We start from the raw sequence: 22590 nt of genomic DNA on the forward strand, positions 1-22590 counted from the left end.
TACAAACAATAGTACGCAAGTATAAACACCATGGGACCACGCAGCCGTCATACCATTGTGGTCCTCTGTAGCTCAGCTGGTAGAGCACGGCGCTTGTAAGCTAAGGTAGTGGGTTCGATCCCGGGACCACCCATACACAAAAAAAAATAAATAATGTATGCGGACGCATGACTGTAAGTGGCTTTGGATAAAAGCGTCTGCTAAATGACATATTATATTATATTATTATTATTATTATACCGCTCAGGAAGGAGACGCGTTTCTGTCTCCTAGAGATGAACGTGCTTTGGTGCGAAAAGTGCAAATCAATCCCAGAACAACAGCAAAGGACCTTGTGAAGATACTGGAGGAAACCGGTACAAAAGTATCTATATCCACAGTAAAATACGTATTATATCGACATAACCTGAAAGGCCGCTCCAGCAAGGAAGAAGCCACTGCTCCAAAACCACCATATAAAAGCCAGACTACGGTTTTGCAACTGCACATGGAGACAAAGAACGTACGTTTTGGAGAAATGTACTCTGGTCTGATTAAACAAAAATAGAACTGTTTGGCCATAATGACCATCGTTATGTTTGGAGGAAAAAGGGGGCTGCTTGCAAGTCGAAGAACACCATCCCAACCGTGAAGCATGGGGGGTGGCAGCATCATGCTGTGGGGGTGCTTTGCTGCAGGAGAGACTGGTGCACTTCACAAAATAGATGGCATCATGAGGAAGGAAAATTATGTGGATATATTGAAGCAACATCTTAAGACATCAGTCAGGAAGTTAAAGCTTGGTTGCAAATGGGTCTTCCAAATGTACAATGACCCCAAGCATACTTCCAAAGTTGTGGCAAAATGGCTTAAGGACAACATAGTCAAGGTACTGGAGTGGCCATCACAAAGCCCTGACCTCAATCCTATAGAAAATGTGTGGGCAAAACTGAAAAGCGTATGTCGAGCAAGGAGGCCTACAAACCTAACTCAGTTACACCAGCTCTGTTAGGAGGAATGGGCCAAAAATCACCCAACTTATTGTGGGAAGCTTGTGGAAGGCTACCCAAACGTTTGACCCAAGTTAAACAATTTAAAGGCAATGCTACCAAATACTAATTGAGTGTATGTAAACTTCTGACCCACTGGGAATGTGATGAAAGAAATAAAACTGCTGAAAGAAATCATTCTCTCTACTATTATTCTGACATTTCACATTCTTAAAATAAAGTGGTGATCCTAACTGACCTAAGACAGGGAATTTTTACTAGGATTAAATGTCAAGAATTGTGAAAAACTGAGTTTAAATGTATTTGGCTAAGGTGTATGTAAACTTCAGACTTCAACTGTATATTTGGAATCACATTTTAAAATAAGAACAAATATTTCCTGGCAACAGAACAGGCACCACATTGTAGGATTGACCCAGTTAACTAGCTAGCACACGGTGTCCTTTGATCCGGCTTGCCAAACACCTGGCCTCGCCATCGTTAACAGAACTGCGTCAAAGCAGTGCCTGCCAGGTAGGGTCGAGGGATACTGTCTACCGGTGTGCTAGCTAGCCACCTATCCCACTAGCTAGCTAGTGTATAGTGTCCTTTGCTCCCGCTTGCTGAACACCTGCCCTCGCCGTCATTAACAGAACTGCTGGAAAACACTACCCAACAGGCGGGGGCGAAGGACACTGTCAACTGGTGTGCTAGCTAGCACCTATCCCGCCTCCTGTTTGCTGTGTACCGGAGTCCTAGCTTGCTAACTAGCTACAGTGAGGGAAAAAAGTATTTGATCCCCTGCTGATTTTGTTTGTTTGCCCACTGACAAAGAAATGATCAGTCTATAATTTTAATGGTAGGTTTATTTGAACAGTGAGAGACAGAATAACAACAAAAAAATCCAGAAAAACGCATGTTAAAAATGTTATATTGATTTGCATTTTAATTAGGGAAATAAGTATTTGACCCCCTCTCAATCAGCTGAGATTAGGAGCACACTCTTAAAGGGAGTGCTCCTAATCTCAGCTTGTTACCTGTATAATAGACACCTGTCCACAGAAGCAATCAATCAATCAGATTCCAAACTCTCCACCATGGTCAAGACCAAAGAGCTCTCCAAGGATGTCAGGGACAATATTGTAGACCTACACAAGGCTGGACTGGGCTACAAGACCATCGCCAAGCAGCTTGGTGAGAAGGTGACAACAGTTGGTGCGATTATTCGCAAATGGAAGAAACACAAAATAATTGTCAATCTCCCTCGGCCTGGGGCTCCATGCAAGATCTCACCTTGTGGAGTTGCAATGATCATGAGAACGGTGAGGAATCAGCCCAGAACTACACGGGAGGATCTTGTCAAGATCTCAAGGCAGCTGGGACCATAGTCACCAAGAAAACAATTGGTAACACACTACGCCGTGAAGGACTGAAATCCTGCAGCGTCTGCAAGGTCCCCCTGCTCAAGAAAGCACATATATAGGCCCGTCTGAAGTTTGCCAATGAACATCTGAATGATTCAGAGGAGAACTGGGTGAAAGTGTTGTGGTTAGATGAGACTAAAATGGAGCTCTTTGGCATCAACTCAACTCGCCTTGTTTGGAGGAGGAGGAATGCTGCCTATGACCCCAAGAACACCATCCCCACCGTCAAACATGGAGGTGGAAACATTATGCTTTGGGGATGTTTTTCTGCTAAGGGGACAGGACAACTTCACCGCATCAAAGGGACGATGGACGGGGCCATGTACAGTCAAATCTTGGGTGAGAACCTCCTTCCCTCAGCCAGGGCATTGAAAATGGGTCGTGGATGGGTATTCCAGCATGACACAAAACACACGGCCAAGGCAACAAAGGAGTGGCTCAAGAAGAAGCACATTAAGGTCCTGGAGTGGCCAAGCCAGTCTCCAGACCTTAATCCCATAGAAAATCTGTGGAGGGAGCTGAAGGTTCGAGTTGCCAAACGTCAGCCTCAAAACCTTAATGACTTGGAGAAGATCTGCAAAGAGGAGTGGAACAAAATCCCTCCTGAGATGTGTGCAAACCTGGTGGCCAACTACAAGAAACATCTGACATCTGTGATTGCCAACAAGGGTTTTGCTAAGGGGTCAAATACTTATTTCCCTCATTAAAATGCAAATCAATTTATAATTTTTTTGTTGTTGTTGTTATTCTGTCTCTCACTGTTCAAATAAACATACCATTAAAATTATAGACTGATCATGTCTTTGTCAGTGGGCAAACGTATAAAATCAGCAGGGGATCAAATACTTTTTTCCCTCACTGTATCTAGCACCTATCTGCCCCCGCCCTCGTTAACAGAACTGCAGGAAAACATTGTCCGACAGGCGGGGCGAAGGACACAGTTTACCATGGCCAGCTACCGTTGTTGCCCCCGCCTCTTCTTCTGTGGGGTTTATCGCAGTTGGCATCCATCGTAATGGTGCATTATTGCTACCTACTGTGCTGGAGCGCCCCTGCCTCCCGCCTGTGTACCGGAGTCCTTGCTTAAAAATGGACCAATAGAAGTTAAAGAGGGTTTCCTGCTAATGCAAGAATGCACACATGCATAAATGCCCCAAATTGCAGGTCGCAATTGTACCCTTCTCACACTAGTCGCGCTCAACTCCATCGTAAATCGTGGAGTTGGAGTTTAGGCTACCTGGAAGAGAGTGTTTGACTAGGTGTTCTTGGTAATAATGGTTGGTTGTATTGATATCTAGCTAGGCTGATTCATCAGTTGTCTGCACAGGAAGATAGCTGGCTAGCTACCCTGTAAAACAGAAGTTGTCAGCGCAAGAAGAACTAACCAGGCTAATCTGAAATGATTGCAGGTGGCAGCCGCGCTGGTTTGTTTTAGACGATGGGATCATTTCCTACTATGATTCTCAAGATGATGTCTGCAAAGGAAGCAAAGGAAGTATTAAGATGTCCGTCTGTGAAATCAAAGGTATGATTTGTTTCTGAAAGGCCTATATTGTGCCACTCACCCTATGAATTTGATAGTGGTTACATTTCTCCACTCCCATCCCTCAGCTGTTTACCAAAACATTGGTGGGGTTTCTGCTTTATTGTTGTTTAAATCCCAGATTGCCCAGTTAAACCCCTCTAATCTCAGTACAGGTAGTATTTGCTATTGCATCTTGATTTATGGTTGATTCTTGTACTGTAGTGCTGAAGGGTTGTGTTGACATCTTTTTCATTAGTTCACCCCACTGACAATACCAGACTGGAACTGATCATACCAGGAGAGCAGCATTTTTACGTCAAAGCTGTCAATGCTGCCGAACGTCAGAAGTGGCTTGTGGCACTTGGAAGTTCCAAAGCTGGCCTTGCTGACACGAGGGCAAAGAAAGAAAAAGGTACTGACCCAGCAGTGATTTCTTATTCGTCATTACCTCCCCTGTGCTTGTCTCCCTCTCACATTAACATGCGTTGTCATTCAGTGCCCTAATCGAACATGTACTGTATAGGCCTATCCTTTAGGGTGTTTTCACATATTGTCCTCTTTAAAATAACCGATCTCAGTCCTCTTTAAAGTGAACTTTGGCGTAAAAAAAAAGCTACATAACTCAGTTCTCTTTGTATTCACACTGCCCTTGCCTTTGAATGAGGACTCAACTCCAGTTCACTTCACCTACACTACCAGTCAAAAGTTTGGACACACCTACTCATTCAAGGGTTTTTCTTTATTTGTACTAATTTTACATTGTAGAATAGTAGTGAAGACATCAAAACTATGAAATAACACATATGGAATCATGTAATAACCAAGAAAGTGTTAAACAAATCAAAATATATTTTATATTTGAGATTCTTCAAATAGCCACCCCTTTGCCTTGATGACAGCTTTGCACACTCTTGGCATTCTCTCAACCAGCTTCATGAGGTAGTCACCTGGAATGCATTCTGAAAAGTTAATTTGTGGAATTTCTTTCCTTCTTAATGCGTTTGAGCTGACCAGTTGTGTTGTGACAAGGTAGGGGGAGTATACAGAAGATAGTATTTGGTAAAATACCAAGTCCATATTATGGCAAGAACAGCTCTAATAAGCAAACGGAAACGACAGTCCATCATTACTTTAAGACATGAAGGTCAGTCAATATGAACAATTTCAAGAACTTTGAAAGTTTCTTCAAGTGCAGTCACAGAAACCATCAAGCGCTATGATGAAACTGGCTCTCATGAAGACCGCCACAGGAATGGAAGACCCAGAGTTACCTCTGCTGCAGAGGATAAGTTCATTAGAGTTACCAGCCTCAGAAATTGCAGCCCAAATAAATGTTTCACGGAGTTCAAGTCACAGACACATCTCAACATCAACTGTTCAGAGGGGACTGTGTGAATCAGGCCTTCATGGTCAAATTCCTGCAAAGAAACCACTACTAAAGGACACCAATAATTAGAAGAGACCTTTGAGCCAAGAAACACGAGCAATGAACATTAGACAGGTGGAAATTTGTCCAAATTTGAGATTTTTGGTTCCAACCGCTGTGTCTTTGTGAGACGCGGTATGGGTGAACGGATGATCTCCGCATGTGTAGTTCCCAGCGTAAAGCATGGAGGAGGAGGTGTGGGGGTGCTTTGCTGGTGACAATGTCTCTGATTTATTTAGAATTAAAGGCACACTTAACCAGCATGGGTACCACAACATTCTGCAGTGATACGCCATCCCATCTGGTTTGGGCTTAGTGGGACTATCATTTGTTTTTCAACAGGACAATGACCCAACACACCTCCAGGCTGTGTAAGGGCTATTTTACCAAGAAGGATAGTGATGGAGTGCTGCATCAGATGACCTGGCCTTCACAATCCCCGACCTCAACCCAATTGGTTTGGGATGAGTCGGACTGCAGAGTTAAGGAAAACCAGCTAACAAGTGCTCAGCATATGTGGGAACTCCTTCAAGTCTGTTGGAAAAGCATTCCAGGTGAAGCTGGTTGTGCAAAGCTGTCATCAAAGCAAATGGGGGCTATTTGAAGAATCTCAAATATACAATATATTTTGATTTGTTTAACACTTTTTTGGTTACTACATGATTCCATATGTGTTATTTCATAGTTTTGATGTCTTCACTATTATTCTAAAAAGTAGAAAACAGTAAAAATAAAGAAAAACCCTTGAATGAGTAGGTGTGTCCAAACTGTTGACTGGTACTGTATTTTGTGGTCCGAGTCCTCTTTGCATTCACATTGCTATGTTAAGAAAGGGACCAGGATCTTTTTCAAACATTCACTCAGTGCATTTTGAGTTTTTACAGTGCAGGACATGCAATTCCATCAGATCGTGTTATCGGACAGCTAGATATATGTACTTACAGGTACGAGGGACGCAAAAAGACAATAGACTCAAACATTAATTCATGTTCGACAACTCAGACTCGCAACGCATGTGGCAAGCACTACAGACTATCACAGACTACTACAGCAAATCCAGCTGTGCAGTGCCCACTGACGCCTCCCTCCCAGACGAGGTGTACAAATTCTGTGCTCGCTTCGAGACAGACAATATCGAGCCATCTAGGAAGACTCGCTGCTCCGGACGACCATGTGCTTTTGCTCTCCGAGGCTGACGTGAGGAAAACTCTCAAAATACTCACAAAGCCGTCGGCGCAGATGGCATCTCTGGTCGTGTCCTCTGAGTGTGTGCTGACCAGCAGGCGGGCGTCTTGTCTGACATCTTCAACATGTCCCCAGACTGTAGTCCCCAACTGATTTAAGCCCACCATGGTCCCAGTGCCCCAAAAAAACAAGGTGACATGCCCAAATGACTATCGTCCCGTCACGCTCACCTCTGTCATCATGAAGTGCTTCGAGAGGCTGGTCATGGCTCACATCAAGGCCAGCATGCCAGACACACTGGACCCTCTCCAATGTTCCTACCACTCCAACAGATCCACGGAAGATGCCATTTTCATCACTGTTCACACGGCCGTAACACATCTGGACAAGAGAAACACCTATGTGAGAATGCTGTTCATTGACTACAGTTCAGCATTCAACACTATTGTTCCCTCCAAGCTCGACACCAAACTCAGAGCCCTGGGTCTGAACACCACCCTCTGCAACTGGATCATGGACTTTCTGACGGCCAGACCACAGGCTGTGAGGATTGGCAACAACACCTCCTTGAAACTTACACTTTGGAAGCTGATAGATTGCATTTAGTTAAAAGATTAGACATAATAATTATAATTAGAAGATAATATTAGCATGTAAATATTATTGGTAACAGAATAAATAGCAGAAGAATACTGCAGATAAAATAATGCTGTAATGGCAAAGGTGCATAATGATGGAGGAATTCAGATATGATGTCTTTGTTTGGGCGCTATCCAAATACTTTTAAACTACGGCGCGACATGGTTCATTCAATGTGCCTATAAATCAGCACAATCTACTTTTCCATTTTTTTCTAATTACCGCTGTCTTGGAACTAGAATTGGGATCATGTACAGTGCCTTCAGAAAGTATTCACACCCCTTGACCTTTTCCACATTTTGTTGCTGTTACTGCCTGAATTTGTAGGCTATAAAATAGATAAAGAGAGCCGCACACTCAAGCTCCCAGTAATTTATTGGTAAACCTGAATTTAAAAAGGATAGAATTTAGATTTTTTTGACATTGGCCTACAAACAATACCCCATAATGTCAAAGTGGAATTATGTTTTTTAAATTTTTTACAAATTGGCTTGAGTCAATAAGTATTCAACCCCTTTGATATGGCAAGCCTAAATAAGTTCAGGAGTAGAATAATTGCTTAAAAAGTCACATAAGTTGCATGAACTCACTCTGTGTGCAATAAGTGTTTAACATTATTTTTTAATGACTACCTCATCTTTGTACCCCACACATACAATTATCTGTAAGGTCCCTCAGTTGAGCAGTGAATTTCAAACAAAGATTCAACCACAAAGACCAGGGAGGTTTCCAATGCCTTGCAAAGAAGGGCACTGATTGGTAGATGATTACAAAATAAAAAACAGACATTGAATATCCCTTTGAGCATGGTGAAGTTATTAATTACACTTCGGATGGTGTATCAATACACCCAGTCACTACAAACATACAGGCATCCTTCCTAACTTAGTTAGGTCCTCTATAGCTCAATTGGTAGAGCATGGCGCTTGTAACGCCAGGGTAGTGTGTTCGATCCCCGGGACCACCCATACGTAAAAATTTATGCACACATGACTGTAAGTCGCTTTGGATAAATGCGTCTGCTAAATGGCATATTAATTTTAATTAATTTTACCGGAGAGGAAGGGAAACCGTGCAGGGGATTTATTTCACCATGAGGCCAACGGTGACTTTAAAACAGAGTTTAATGGCTGTCATAAGAGAAAACTGAGGATGGATTAACAACATTGTAGTTACTACACAATACTAACCTAATTGACAGAGTGAAAAGAAGGAAGCCTGTACATATTTATTTTTTTCTTCTCCAAAACATGCATCCTGTTTGCAACAAGGCACTAAAGTAATAATGCAAAGTGTTATGTTTGAGGCAAATCCAATACAACACATTACTGAGTACCACTCTCATATTTTCAAGCATAATGGTGGCTGCATCATGTTATGTGTATGCTTGTAATCGTTTATGACTGGGGAGTTTTTCAGGATAAAAAAATAAACAGAATGGAGCAAAATCCTAGAGGAAAACCTGGTTCAGTCTCCTTTCCACCAGACACTGGGAGATGAATTCACCTTTCAGGAGGACAATAACTTAAAACACATGGCCAAATCTACATTGGAGTTGTTTACCAAGAAGACAGTGAATGTGGCTGAGTTACAGTTTGACTTAAATCTTCTTGAAAATCTATGGCAAGACCTGAAAATGGTTGTCTAACAATGATCAACAACCAATTTGACAGAGCTTGAAGAAATTTGAAAGAATAATGTTGCACAATCCAGGTGTGGAAAGCGCTTAGAGACTTACCCAGAAAGATTCACAGCTGTAATCGCTGCCAAAGGTGTTTCTACAAGTATTAACTCAGGGGGTGTGAATACTGATGTAAATGAGTTTTTCTGTGTTTAATTTTCAATAAATGTGCATACATAAAAACAAACATGTTTTCACTTAGTCATTATGGGTATGGTGTGTAGATGGGTGAGGAAAAACAGTCAATTTAATCCATTTTGAATTCAGGCTGTAACACAACAAAATGTGTAATAAGTCAAGGCCTATGAATACTTTCTGAAGGCACTAATTCCAATACAAAAAAATAGTAACGGAGAGCACTTTACATTACGGCGAACTCAGCAAATGAGGAGTTTGTTGTAAGTACATGGGGGCCATCTTTGGTAAGTACATGGGGGCCATATTTATGCACCTTCACCATTGAACATTTTACACCCAATGTAGGCTACTGCCCCTTTAACAGCTAGCATTGATTTTGAGGTTAGTGGTATCTGTGATCCTTGGGAGGTCCCTACCCTAAATCCTACCCTTAACCTTAACCATTTTAAATGTCAACTTCAATGGGGTAATGTCAGAGTTGGGACATCCCAAGGTTCCCAGGTAGCGAGGACCTTCATTTTGTACCCTATGTTGTGAATCTCACTAGCCCAAAGGCTGGCAGATGGCGATATTGAGTCTTTGGATATTGAGTCGTTTTCAACAACTCAATATCGCCATCTGCTGGCATTTGGGCTAGAATATTGACCAAATAGGTTGTCTTCTCACACAATTCAAACCCCAGAATCAAATAAACAGCGTAGGAAGCTCTCTTAACCTAGAAATCACATATTGCAAACAAATAATCTGAACATCGTGTCAGTACAAATCTCAACACATATTTGGGAATTTCTCTCCATCCTTGACAATCGCTAATCAATATCCAAAACGGCACACGTTTTTTTCCACGAACCTTCACATCATCATCTCTCTTTTGTGGCACCAATGTGAGGGGTATGGCAGGGGAAACAGTGTTGCAGTAGTCTAGTGTGTGGTGCGGGAATAATGACAAGCGAACCTGGGGAGCTTTGTGTTCACATTGCCCTAAAAAAGGGAACCGGACTAAAAACAACCTTAAATGAGTGATCATGTTACCTTAGCCTGGATGCCAGTCTGTTTATGCTCTCTTGCTGAGTACTCCTTATGGAATTGTGATGCCAAATTACAGCAATGAAGTTGGCAAGAGCAGTGTTTCCCTTTATGGATATCGCAATCGTGGCCGCAACTGTAAAAAAAATGTATGGAGATGTATAGATGTATGTCCCAGAAAGACCCCATCTCCCCGCAGGAAGACCCCCCCACCGCTAACTATGCCACTGCTGCTGAAAAAATCCTAGAGGGAAGAGGACCAACAGATCTAGGACCACTGACCAGGTTAGAGTTACAGTACCTTACCTTAAACGGTCTATCACTAAAATAACAGTGTTCTATTTTTTTGATTGGAAGAAATAACAGAGACGACAGAATCTCTGAAAACGAAGATGTCTGAGCTGCGTCTCTACTGTGACTTGCTAATGCAGCAGGTCCACACAATAAAGGAGTCTGTGGACCAGGAGGACCAGGAAGGAGACCACTTCAATTCCAGCTCGGAGGTAACTATACCTGCATTGTTTCAGCTAGGCTGTGTCCCAAATGGCACCCTATTCCCTACATACTGCACTTCTTTTGACCAGAGACCTATGGGCCCTGGTCAAAAGTAGTGCACTGTGTGGAATAGGGTGCCATTGGGATGCAGCCCGAGTGTTGGCTGTCAGAAATCACCAGAGTGGGTGTGTTTGTTATTTTACTCTTCATCTACCCCAAATTAAATGGTGGTAGTGCCACTGTACTCGAGATCAGAGCGACAGGCCAAGATCTGGAGGGTTGCCGGTGCAAATCCCTGGGCTGGCGAGAAAATATCTGGTGCAAGCTGGTACTGCAGTTGTGCCCTTGAGCAAGGCACTCATCGTGTTTGGTGTGTCGGGGGTTGGGAAATAAAAACAGACAACAAAAATATGTATACATTTTGTTTTGATGGATACAGAAATTAAGTTAATTATGTTAAATCAGGGCTCCAGACTAACATTTCCACATGGTGGCACTGGTGCCAGTGACTTTTTCAGTTTTCAGCCCACGATTTGGTCGCACCCCAACATTTGTTTTTTGAGGGGTCACGCAATAGAAAAATTATCTTAGAAAGTAATTTCAATGTACAATGCTTTATTAAGAAGTGTAATAGACTGATATAGTGTTCAATATATAAGTTGTTACATATAACATGTCCAAGCAGATATTTTTGATATGCAACATAATCCAGTGATTGTCATGAATTTGGGGTTGATAATTAGGCTATTATTGTTATGTTTTACTGTCAAAATAGGACTCCAGAATAAAAATGTTTTGCCTTCATGTTTATGTTCACTAATATGACATACAGGCCTAATTCAATTGGTACTAATTCACAAAATTTCAAACACATTAGCTAGATTGCTAACTCAAAATATAACACCTACTGCTAGTTGCCATGTATTAATCTAACAGTAAATTAAATGTCCTAAAAAACGTACCCAATGAGACCTAGTGCACTCACGATGGACGATGTGCATTTCGCCGCGATCCGTATTTCAAAGTCATATCAGATATCTTGATTGTAAAAAAGTGTGTTTTGAGCTAAATATTGAGAGTTGAGAAATAAAAAGTATACCCACAGAAAGCAGAGACCCTCCTCTCTTTTGCATGGACAACAGCTTGCTTCCAATGTTGTGTTTTACATGTTTTAATGCTTTTTTCGGGGTACGAGGGGGAGAAGAGGGTGTGAGAGACTCACTCATTTCATCAGCCGCCCCAGCGAAACAGGCACAGTGGCAGGGCACTTTCATTACAGGAACCATGAGGATAATGCACTTTACTGTTTGACAAAAGCATGGTTTTATCCACCCAAAACAGTTGAAGTGTTGATTGAGGTGACCAGGTAGAATGTGCAACTTGCACTGGTATGTCCAATTAAAAATATAACCTGCACAGCCAAGTCAAAGGGTCGGTCACCAAATGTGTCGCCAATTTAAACAGAGCAGTTTCTTCACACCACCTAGGAAGGTCTGAGACACGTCAGTGTAGTATCAAGCTAATATATTAGGCTTAATATTGTGTATATTTAGGTCTTTATTTTTGTCTGTGTCCCAATCTCCAATTGTAGTTGACTGATTCGCCTCTCCTTGTGTTTTCTTTGTTGCTCCAGACTCTGAATGAAGCCTCCTCTTTACTGAGTGCCACGTGTAACACCTTCATCAAAACACTGGAAGAATGTATGAAGATGGCCAACTCCAAGTTCAAGACAGACATGGTGCTGTTGAACCCTCCAGATGACATGATGATGTCCCCTGTTTCTCCGTCACAGTACAGATGGCCGGGTAGGATGGTATTCAACGTACTGTCTAGCTCCGGGGTGAAGTTTCCCCTAGGTACAGATCTAGGATCCAATTCCTCCCCAATCCTATTAGTTGGGAAAATGCCAAAATGACCCGTGATCAACGTCTAGGGGCAACTTCACCATTCTCCGTACAGCTTCATTACAAGGGTGTGTTCATTAGGGCATGCAACAGACAGTGTTTAAAACGGATTGCAAAATGAGCATTTCATATTGGAGAATTCCAGGTTGTCACTCCCTGTTTCAAACCGTTTTCTCCCATTTGATACCTAATGAACACTACCCAGATGTCTTATCTCTTTTTCAATGTGCTGCATCCTTGCTTGACTTAATCCATAGCATAGCCATACATACCCCTATGTATGCTAAACCAAAATATGAATGCAACATGCAACAATTTCAAAGATTTTACTGAGTTACAGTTCACTAACCCCTATGTTAGGAATAACTTTACCCCTTTCTGAGAAACAAGCCCTTAAATCTCCAGAATGACACATCTATAGTCATCCACCCAGTGGACAAGGGAGGTGCTGTTACTGTACAAGAATATGCTGTCTATAAAACTGAAGTACTCAGGCAACTGAATTATCAAACATTCTATAAGAGACTCACTACAAACCAGCTTTTGCCTGTAATCGAACACACTGTCACCAAGGGCATGCACAATTGTGATATCACCAAAAGAGAACATAGATTATTGCGTAAAAACAGCTCCACCATGGTAATCTGCAGTCGCTAAAATACTGTTTAATTACATTGCCTTCAGAAAGTATTTACACCCCTTGACTTTTTCCACATTTTGTTGTGTTACAAAGTGGGATTAAAATGGAAACGATCTACACTAAATACTTTGTAATGTCAAAATGGAAGAAAAATTATAGCATTTGTAAAAATGATTGGTAAATAAAACACTAATTTATCTTGATTAGATAAGTATTCAACCCCCTGAGTCAATACATGTTAGAATCAACTTTGGGAGCAATTACAGATGTGAGTCTTTCTGGGTAAGTCTCTAAGAGCTTTCCACACCTGATTGTGCAGTATTTGCTCATTATTATTTTCTAAATTCTTCAAGCTCTGTCAAATTGGTTGTTGATCATTGCTAGACAACCATTTTGAGGTCTTGCCATAGATTCTCAAGCAGATTTAAGTCAAAACTGTAACTCGGCCACTCATGAACATAAACTGCCTTCTTGGTAAACAACTCCAGTGTAGATTTGGCCTTGTGTTTGGTTATTGTCCTGCTGAAAGTTGGATTAATCTCCCAGTGTCTGGTGGAAAGGAGACTGAACCAGGTTTTCCTCTAGGATTTTGCCTGTGCTTAGCTCCATTCCATTTCTTTTTTATCCTGAAAACTCCCCAGTGGCTTAATGATTACAAGCATACCCATAACATGATGCAGCCACCAGTATGCTTGCAAATATGGGAGAGTGGTACTCAGTAATGTGTTGTATTGGATTTGCCCCAAACATAACACTTTGTATTCAGGAAAAAAGTTAATTGTTTTGCCACATTTTTTGCATTATTACTTTAGTGCCTTGTAGGCCGTCATTGTAAATAATAATTTGTTCTTAACTGACTTGCCTAGTTAAATAAAGGAAAATAAAAAATAAAATAAAAAAACAGGATGCATGTTTTGGAGAAAAAAAAATCTGTACAGGCTTCCTTATTTTCACTCTGTCAATTAGGTTAGTATTGTGGAGTAACTACAATGTTGTTGGTCCATCCTCAGTTTTCTCCTATCACAGCCATTAAACTCTGTAACTGTTTTAAAGTCACCATTGGCCTTATGGTGAAATCCCTGGCAACTAAGTTAGGAAGGACGCCTTTATGTTTGTAGTGACTGGGTGTATTGATATACCATCCAAAGTGTAATTAATAACTTCACCATGCTCAAAGGGATATTCAATGTCTGTTTTTTATTTTATATTTATCCATCTACCAATAGGTGCCCTTCTTTGCGAGGCATTGTAAAACCTCCTGGTCTTTGTGGTTGAGCCTGTGTTTGAAATTCACTGTTCGACTGAGGGACCTTACAGATAATTGTATGTGTGGGGTACATAGATGAGGTAGTCATTCAAAAATCAAGTGGATCCCTGCAATGCGAGGATTTATTTTGCAACACTTCCGCCAAATCCATCCATTACGCATGGTTCTCCCTCTCAAGCGCTCCTTCTCAAGGATGCTTTCAAATCAATATTTTATGCTTTGCCTTATCATCAAGTTAATAGGTTATTGTCATCGGTGCTATTGAAAATCGGATAGCCTCCTTGTTTCAGTAAACCATTAGCCAACACTTTAAAGATTAAACGAAATGTCATGAAAGTTGACTATTTCTTCATTTTATTTCAGTGATTAAATGTATTTTTTCCTCTTATTGTAAACTGTAGGCTATAACAATTAAATTCAATTAAAGGCCTATCACAAACCTATGTTTGTAGGTGATTCTGGTAGGCTAATAAAAGCATGTTGTTCGCAGCATAAACCAGCCTATTATCTCTAAAGTTGGTGATGGATACTTTACTTTAGGCTACTGTTAAATCACTTACAGGCTATTTCTCTGCCAGATCACATAAGATAACTAGTCCCACCGGTAAATGCGGTCTAAGCAATTTCCTTATGATATCACGTTACCTCCCTACATTGATGGAAAACTGTTGTTTACCTGTTGTGTCGCACACATTTAATTCAACATTTAATTTTAGCTCACAATCAAGGACGGCTGTGTATTCCTCCAGAAGTGTAGCCCTACGACTATGTAGCCTTGTGACACTGTCCTGCTGCCGGTCCCGACTTAAATGTAATAGATTTTTTGGAAATAGCATCCACATACGGTGGCGGCTTCATCTCAATGTATTTTTCCATTTTAGACTTTTCAAATATATTCCATTCTTCTTTCTCTTGTCTATATTATGGCTATATTCTCACTAATATTCCTTTATGTAATTAAGCTTTTACATGTGGATTTTTCTGTCTTTATAATAATTATAAGACATTTGTAGAGCACATTTCCCATGCTCAGTGTTCATGTGATGCTTGTTCATGCTTGTTGCTGTGCGCAAATCATTTGACCACGGCAGTTTGAGATTATTACCTTTTATTTATGAAAAGAAGCCATAGTGGCTTTTATTATTTACAATTTATTTCTGATATTTTAGCTAATTAAATTGATTTATATTATGGTGTTTCTATTCCAGGAAAAAAAATTACTACCTAAAACATCTGTTAATACATTTGAAGTCCTTCAAAATTGAAACGACATTTCCTATAGTTAGAAAGTAGAATATAAACTAGATATAGGCTACTGTGGGTGAGGTAGGCTAAATAATAAACGAAAAATGCTAGGCAGAGCATGCCCAGAGTTTGGCTGAGCAGTACCATAGTGACATTGGAGCGGGAGAGAAGCCCGACACAATTTTTTTTATCTGCTCAAATTAAGCTCTGCTCCACGGCCTACATATATGCTCTGGCATTCAAAAGCAGCCCTGCTTTAGGCTATAAAATAACTGTCAATTAATAATCATATCAATGGTTGAAATGGCTGCAGCAACCATTAACGGTCTGAAAAGCTGCATAAGAAATTAGACCTAATTAGACAAAATTAATTAATGACAAACGAGATACTAAGTAATTCGAACGAGATACTAAGTCGTCTAATGAGAGAATTCCAAGAGTCTATGTTTTTTAAACTTGTTTGCCTCAGGCTTCAGGGCTTCTGTAGACTTGAACAGAGACAGTGTTTTAGTTACCTATGTTACTTACTTTTTAGACACCGGTTTTGGAATGTACCACAATTGTGGATGTTGTTAGCTTTTATGCTGCTGTGAATAGGCTCAATGTAGGAATCATATTTTGTCATTTTAAAGTCATTGATATTCAGTGATAGGCACAGGTACTAACGGTGTCCATTTCCTTTTTCATTTGCAGATGAAGTGGTCCATAAATCACCCGGGCACGTACAATTTCGACAGGTATTCTTGCGTGCAGAAAACATTCCACTGTTTCTACTACAAACAAAGGTCCTTGTCATTACCCGTGTGCTTCTAGGTGTAGGGTGAATTGCCCTTAGACGCTGATCTTGGGACAGTTTGATATTTCCCCCACTAACGGTTAGGGGTTGGGGAAGCGATCCTAGATCTGTATCTAGGGGGAAACTTCATCCCGGAGCTGTGTTTCTAAGTGAAGCCTTTGTCATTTCCAGGTCTGGCCTCCCGCCAAAGGAGGGTGTGTTATCAGGTCAAAGGTCAACCCAAAGGAGGACACGGACTTGTTCGGACACAGAGGCTCACAGTGACAGCTGTGTTTATGAGATGGACCGTAGGGATATGAACAAACACACACACACACACACACACTGCTCCCCTCAACCATTACAGTAATTACCAAATTATGTCACTCCTCAGACTCAAAGTTTGTGAATTCAAATACCAGACACCTTCCATATGTTTTCATTTATTTATTCATAAACCAGAGTGTATTTCTTTAGCATTTTGTTATTTATGTTAGTTCAGTATTTTTATTGCACACATACATTCCCTTTTATAAGATGTTAGTCATGGGTGGTATCTAGTAGGCCAGGGCACAACGACAAAACACTTTGGGTTCTAATTGGTCAAGTTCATGTATGATATGGCACCTCCGTTTCAAAATACTTTATCCTGTTATCTCCTGCTGAAAATGAGCATGGTCTCCATTTTGTCTCATCCATACAGGCGCTGCTGTGCTGTGTCTCAATGCCAGTGTGAACAGGGACTCCTCCCACAGTATCCCTGAGGAGAGTGGTGCCATCAGTCCTACCAGTCCCAGAGCCATGTCAGACACAGACACTCCAGAGACTGGACCTGTCTATCTGACCTGTCCTGTCACTCACCAAATACATTACAGTGGCTTCAGATAAAGAGAGACTGGGCCCGAATTCACAAACTTTCATAAGAATATATTTGAGAGGTTCTAAGAAAATCATGAATTCTTACGAATATTTTTGAGGAATTGCACTTATGAACAATATTATGGACTTTTTTTAAAATTTTCTTAAGAAGCTTATTTTTTCTTTAGAAGTGTTTTGTGAATCCAGGCCTTGGAGTTGAGATTGGTAGTCTACTGTCAAGTAACTGGTCCGTCTGGTCAATAGGCCGTGCAAACTTGTAGGCATAGTACTGTATATATTTTATGAAGAATTAATAATGACTTGGCTAAAGCGTAAATAGTTGTGAATTCTGCAGAGCTGTATGTAATCAGATACTTCAGTTACTCCACTGAAGTTAGACTGATATGAGGCTACTGTAATGTGAGGTGTTACCAGGGTCGTGTTCATTAGGGCACGAATGGAAAAAAGTTTTAAAACTGAAAAAGAAAATGAGCGTTTCTGTTATTGAACGACTCATTTGTCGCTTTTCTTCCCTTCAGTGCCTAATGAACACGCCCCAACTTTTATTGCTCACATACTGCTATGCAGTCACTGCTTGGCATTGCATTAATGATATTTTCAAAACGTATTATATTATTTCCTGTGGAAGCATTGCTTTGCACTTAAGAATTATGGATAAAAACAAAGTCCTTTTTGAATGTTTGTACTATTCCAGGAAGTTTTATGTTATTATTGTAGAATAATATGTTTGGTTTGTTTAATATGCAAAGTTACTGTTCATTCACTATGGAGTAAAAAATTGCGCTTGAAACACATTAGCCTTTAACTGAAACCCTTAAATGTCAGGTTTGCTAACTGTTCCAAGGACCAATTCAAAATGTGTGTATGTGGTGACATTTTCATCAATGGGCCGAGTTCGCTTGCATCGCCTGGGACCCCGGGTGGGCAGAGTTTGTCTATTTTAGACCCTTCCATTGGTCCTAAAGTGAAATCTCCACCCAACCAAGTCACCGGGGATGCAAACAAACTCGCCTAATGTTTTAAACTTGGCATGCCCCCCAGTGATCACTATATTGCTGTGAAAGGCACTTTCTATTGTTCTTTTTCAAGTGATCATGTTTGCCCAATGACGTCCACCAAAAAAATAGTTAATGCCTTAACAGAGATTCTGGGCATGGAAGGAGTTCTGTGACTGATGATATGATGTTGATGTTTGAAATTTAAAGATAGGTCTTAAAAATGAAGTGAAATCACTTGTTTGTATATCATTTCCACAAATTGATTGTATCATAATACTGTGTTTAGTCTGACAGAAGACAAAGGGAAATGTTTTCGTAGTGCAAAAGAATTGTGCAAAGTGCAAAAATACTGTAAACCTCATACTCTTGCAGGTGATAAATTTTTTTAACTGAACAATGCATAAAATAATCGCCTTCTCTTTATAACACACATTGTTGAATAAAAGTTCCTAATTAAACTATGCTGCCAGATTATATCTTGAGGGTTATGGCAATTTTGGCACTTTCCACAATTCTTTAGCACTACGTAAATGTCCTTAGGAAATCTGTTGCAATGAGAAGCAGGGCTCATCTTCATAATGTTTCAGAGTAGAAGTGCTGATCTAGGATCAGTTTTGCCTTTTAGATCATAAAGAATACAATTATATGGGTAGGAGGGTGCTCGACTTTAGATCAGTACTACTAGTCTAATATGTTTTATGAATATCGGCCCCTTGGTGTATCTGACAGAAACCTGTCATATTGGACAGTTGTCCCTCTATTCTGAAAGGCTGTCACAAATAGCCTAACCCATTTTAATCTTAAGAAATACGATGAATTATGCAATGTATTCATTATCTCTGAAAGAATTTCAGATGCCAACAGTTTCAGACTGAAAGCTTCTCAGAATGAACTGACAATGAAGTGACACAGCCACATATCTATGCCAGCAGGTGGTGCTGCTGACATATTGATGACCCATTTCAAGCACCTGACCCCCAGGGTTGCAAGCACCTGCCACCGTGAAAGGAGACCAATTTACTAAATGTCACTATATGAGGATTTCAATAGATTTACTTGATTCCGCATTCTCTCTCCTTGCCTCCTTTTCAAACCCAACTGGATGAGAAGGTCAGAGGTCCCTCCCTTCTGATATTCTCATCCAATGGGTTTTGAAAAGGAGGCAAGGAAAGAGGATGCAATGAATCAAGGAAATGCAATTGAGATTCTCCCTATGTCAGTGTAGTGACTGTAAGGATCCCACACTGAGGATGACCTCTGTGGCCCATTCTTCCATTGACAATAATATGGTGGTCCTCTGTAGCTCAATGGTAGAGCATGGCGCTTGTAACGCCAGGGTAGTGGGTTCGATCCCTGGGACCACCCATATGTAAAAATGTAGGCACACATGACTGTAAATCGCTTTGGATAAAAGTGTCTGCTAAATGGCATATTATATGTAGCATCATCACCACTTTTGCTTTTTTACAGAAAATGGTCTATCATAAAACTTTACTGCTGACACTGCTCAATTTTTGGGACCATATCAACAGTGGACAAATTTTTTTTTGTAAAGTGATCCTTTTAAGAGTGGAAGCAAGCAGGTCAAAGCATCACCTTTGACATGGAACTAGGCCTACTTTTAATGCAATGAATGATAGTTTAGGAATTGTACAGTAGGTTGTGTGTAGGACAGTGACAAAAAAATCGCAATTTAATCATTTTTAAATTCAGGCTGTAGCACAACAAAATGTGGTGTGAATACTTTCTGAAGGCACTGTTGAGTGACTGTCAGTGACTGACAAAACAAGAGAAAAACTGCTAATGCACAACCAAATTTCTAACTTACCGCTTCTGTCGCTTATGCCTGGAGCCGGCCCAGAAAGCCATTCTAAAATGTCTAAAAAGAGTTCTCACAGCCTTTCAAGTTTAAGATGTCAGTTTATTTAGAAGTAGTGTAAATTCAACTAGGCCTAGTTTGTAATCTCCAAATACTCTCCCCACTTTTCAGGAATCTATAGGAATAGTCTCTTGTGACAGAAAATACATTTTCTTGGATCTGGGTTCTGAGGTTACCACAGGATGCAACTCTGAGGAGAACCCCAGTCTCTAGTAACAGTAGCCTACCGCTCAAGTCTCCAATGGTAACAACCCGGCTACAGCTCCATCTCTTGGTTCCAAAGTCAAAGTCTCTTACCGTGCTGGAACTGCTGACCGATGCAAGGCTAAATTCCTCTGGGAGTCCATCCTGTGTGTCAACCCTAGAAACCCCGCTGATGATCCTGAGGGAGGTTGACCGTCCAGGCTCATCTCAGAAGGTTGTGTCGGATCCCGAGCTGAACCAGCAGGCCTTGCAGCATCCCGGCCTGACCCAGAGTGCTGTGCATCATGTGCAGGCCAGAGCCAATGCCAGTCAGGTGTCTGGGTTCCTTTTCTGCCCCCTGACAGGGGAGTGGTTGAAGGATAATCCTCCTGTCAATCAGGAGGTGAGCAAGCTCAAGAGGCCTGAACTGTCTCTTGAGGATTGCAACGTCATATAATTTTTGTTGAAAAATAAATAGCTATTTTTATTAGCAAACAGTCAGTCAGCCATGTGTTTTTATTCACCTTTATATTTGAGTTACACCAATGTTAACATCTGTCATGAGAGACTAGTCTTTAGGGCACATAGATGACAACAGTTGATTTTATTTCCAAGAAATGTGAGTCAAACACCCACAAAGGCCAATTAAGTGAACTGAACATGCTGTTACCCTCAAGATGTAGTGCAGAGGAAAAAAGCGATTGCTGTCAATTCAATTAATTTCCTTATTGATTTTCCATTTTATTTTATTACCAACAGGTCCTTATTGTTTTACCGTCACTTACTGGAATGTCTTTCCTTCAAAAAAAGGCTGGTCGTTTTGTGGTGATACATGCTCTATTTGCATTCTAAATCAGATCTTTCACCTGAAGTTTGTACAGAAAGCCAGTCAAATTAAAAGTCAAACTTTAAAGCGCATTTAAAATAATTTAAAATTGCAGTACATTTAAAATCGCAGCACACGTTACAGGTAAAACAATCAAACAAAAAGAAGTAAACACAAACAAGAAGCATTAAAAGGGAATAATAAAATAACATAAAACACAAGTACAAGGCTCAGTTCCAAAATCATTCTCTTTCGCAGTTGAGATGTCCCGTAATTCTGGTGTGACAAGATCATTTGAACTGGTGTTGTCATTATCCTATCATACACTCCCACCTCACTGCTTACTGTCGCTGTGGAGCAATTGAGTGTAGAGAATGTGAAATGGAAATAGTTTGACTGGAGTATGTTAATGAGAAATGAGCCTGCAAAGCTTTTCACTCTGAATTGCATTATACTGATTGGCTGTAAATTGCTCTAAATCAGGAGCCATCATCGAACAAATGTGGAACACAAAGTGATGTAATTAAATGCATGAGTTACACCATAAAATGATCAGCCACACATTCATCTGAGAGCTGTAATAAACTGTCATAGATCTTTGAGACTGCAGCTAATGGTGGTCTCCTAATATGCATTTTAAAATTGGATTTGCAGAACCTCAGTAGCAATTTTCTAGAAACAAACCACAGCTGGGTTTACATTTAAACTTGAAGTGATTTACCAGCTAGTTTACACTTGCAACAAGTCGTGCCTCTCTTTAGGCTTTTAGAATAAAGGTCTGTAGGCCCTATCCAGAAACAACTCCTTGCCCGCCACACCTGTGTGAAGCTAGCCACAATAAGGATTAGCCACAATGGTGGAATTTGAGGTTCGCCTGCAAAATAAAAGTCTCCCATTGAAAATGATTCAAACGAATAGAAATAGTGGAATCATATTTGGACTAGATAATGATAAACAAGGTCAGAATGTTGTTATATAAATTCAACAAAAGACAATAATTAGTTAATTTGACACAAAACATTTTAAAAATCACACTGTGGATTTAGAATTGCATTGGGGGCATACTTATATAAACGGTACAGCATAACCTATGGATTGTGCACCCATGAAGTGGGTATCAGCTTACTCAGTGACACCATTGTACAGCACCTCTGGAGCAATTAGGGCCTTGCTCAAAGGTGACAGATTTTTAATTTTTTACCTTGTCGGGTCTGGTATTTGAAAAAGCAACACTTTCAGTTACTGGTCCAACGCTACCTGCCGCCTCCCTGTGTCTATTGAACTATACAACTGTACAGCTAGAGATTGTGAAACCATGAAATGGGGTATCAGACTGCTCAGTGACACTCACAGAACACAACTGTGTAGCCTTTACACAAATATTAGCTTTAGCTCTTATTGGTTGCTGGTCCTGCTCACACTGCCCTATCCTATGCTTTGACTTCTTTCTCCTCTCTCTCCAGATGAAATCTTGCGACTTGTGACGA

General features: G+C 40.6%; 1 protein-coding gene across 1 annotated transcript; it reads left to right on the forward strand.

Moving 5' to 3' along the window:
• Positions 1 to 3801: 3801 nt before the first annotated feature.
• LOC123489041 (pleckstrin homology domain-containing family A member 3-like) lies at positions 3802 to 17226 on the forward strand (the record flags this gene model as incomplete). The annotated part of the gene is made up of 8 exons (XM_045219744.1): positions 3802 to 3917; positions 4174 to 4329; positions 10370 to 10515; positions 12141 to 12298; positions 13759 to 13774; positions 16257 to 16300; positions 16531 to 16646; positions 17042 to 17226. Coding segments are annotated over 8 exons (937 nt in total), but the record flags the coding sequence as incomplete, so codon positions are not given.
• Between the last annotated feature and the right edge of the window lie 5364 nt (positions 17227 to 22590).

The sequence above is a fragment of the Coregonus clupeaformis genome, unplaced genomic scaffold (genome assembly GCF_020615455.1).
Source record: "Coregonus clupeaformis isolate EN_2021a unplaced genomic scaffold, ASM2061545v1 scaf2702, whole genome shotgun sequence".
Lineage (NCBI taxonomy): Eukaryota > Metazoa > Chordata > Actinopteri > Salmoniformes > Salmonidae > Coregonus > Coregonus clupeaformis.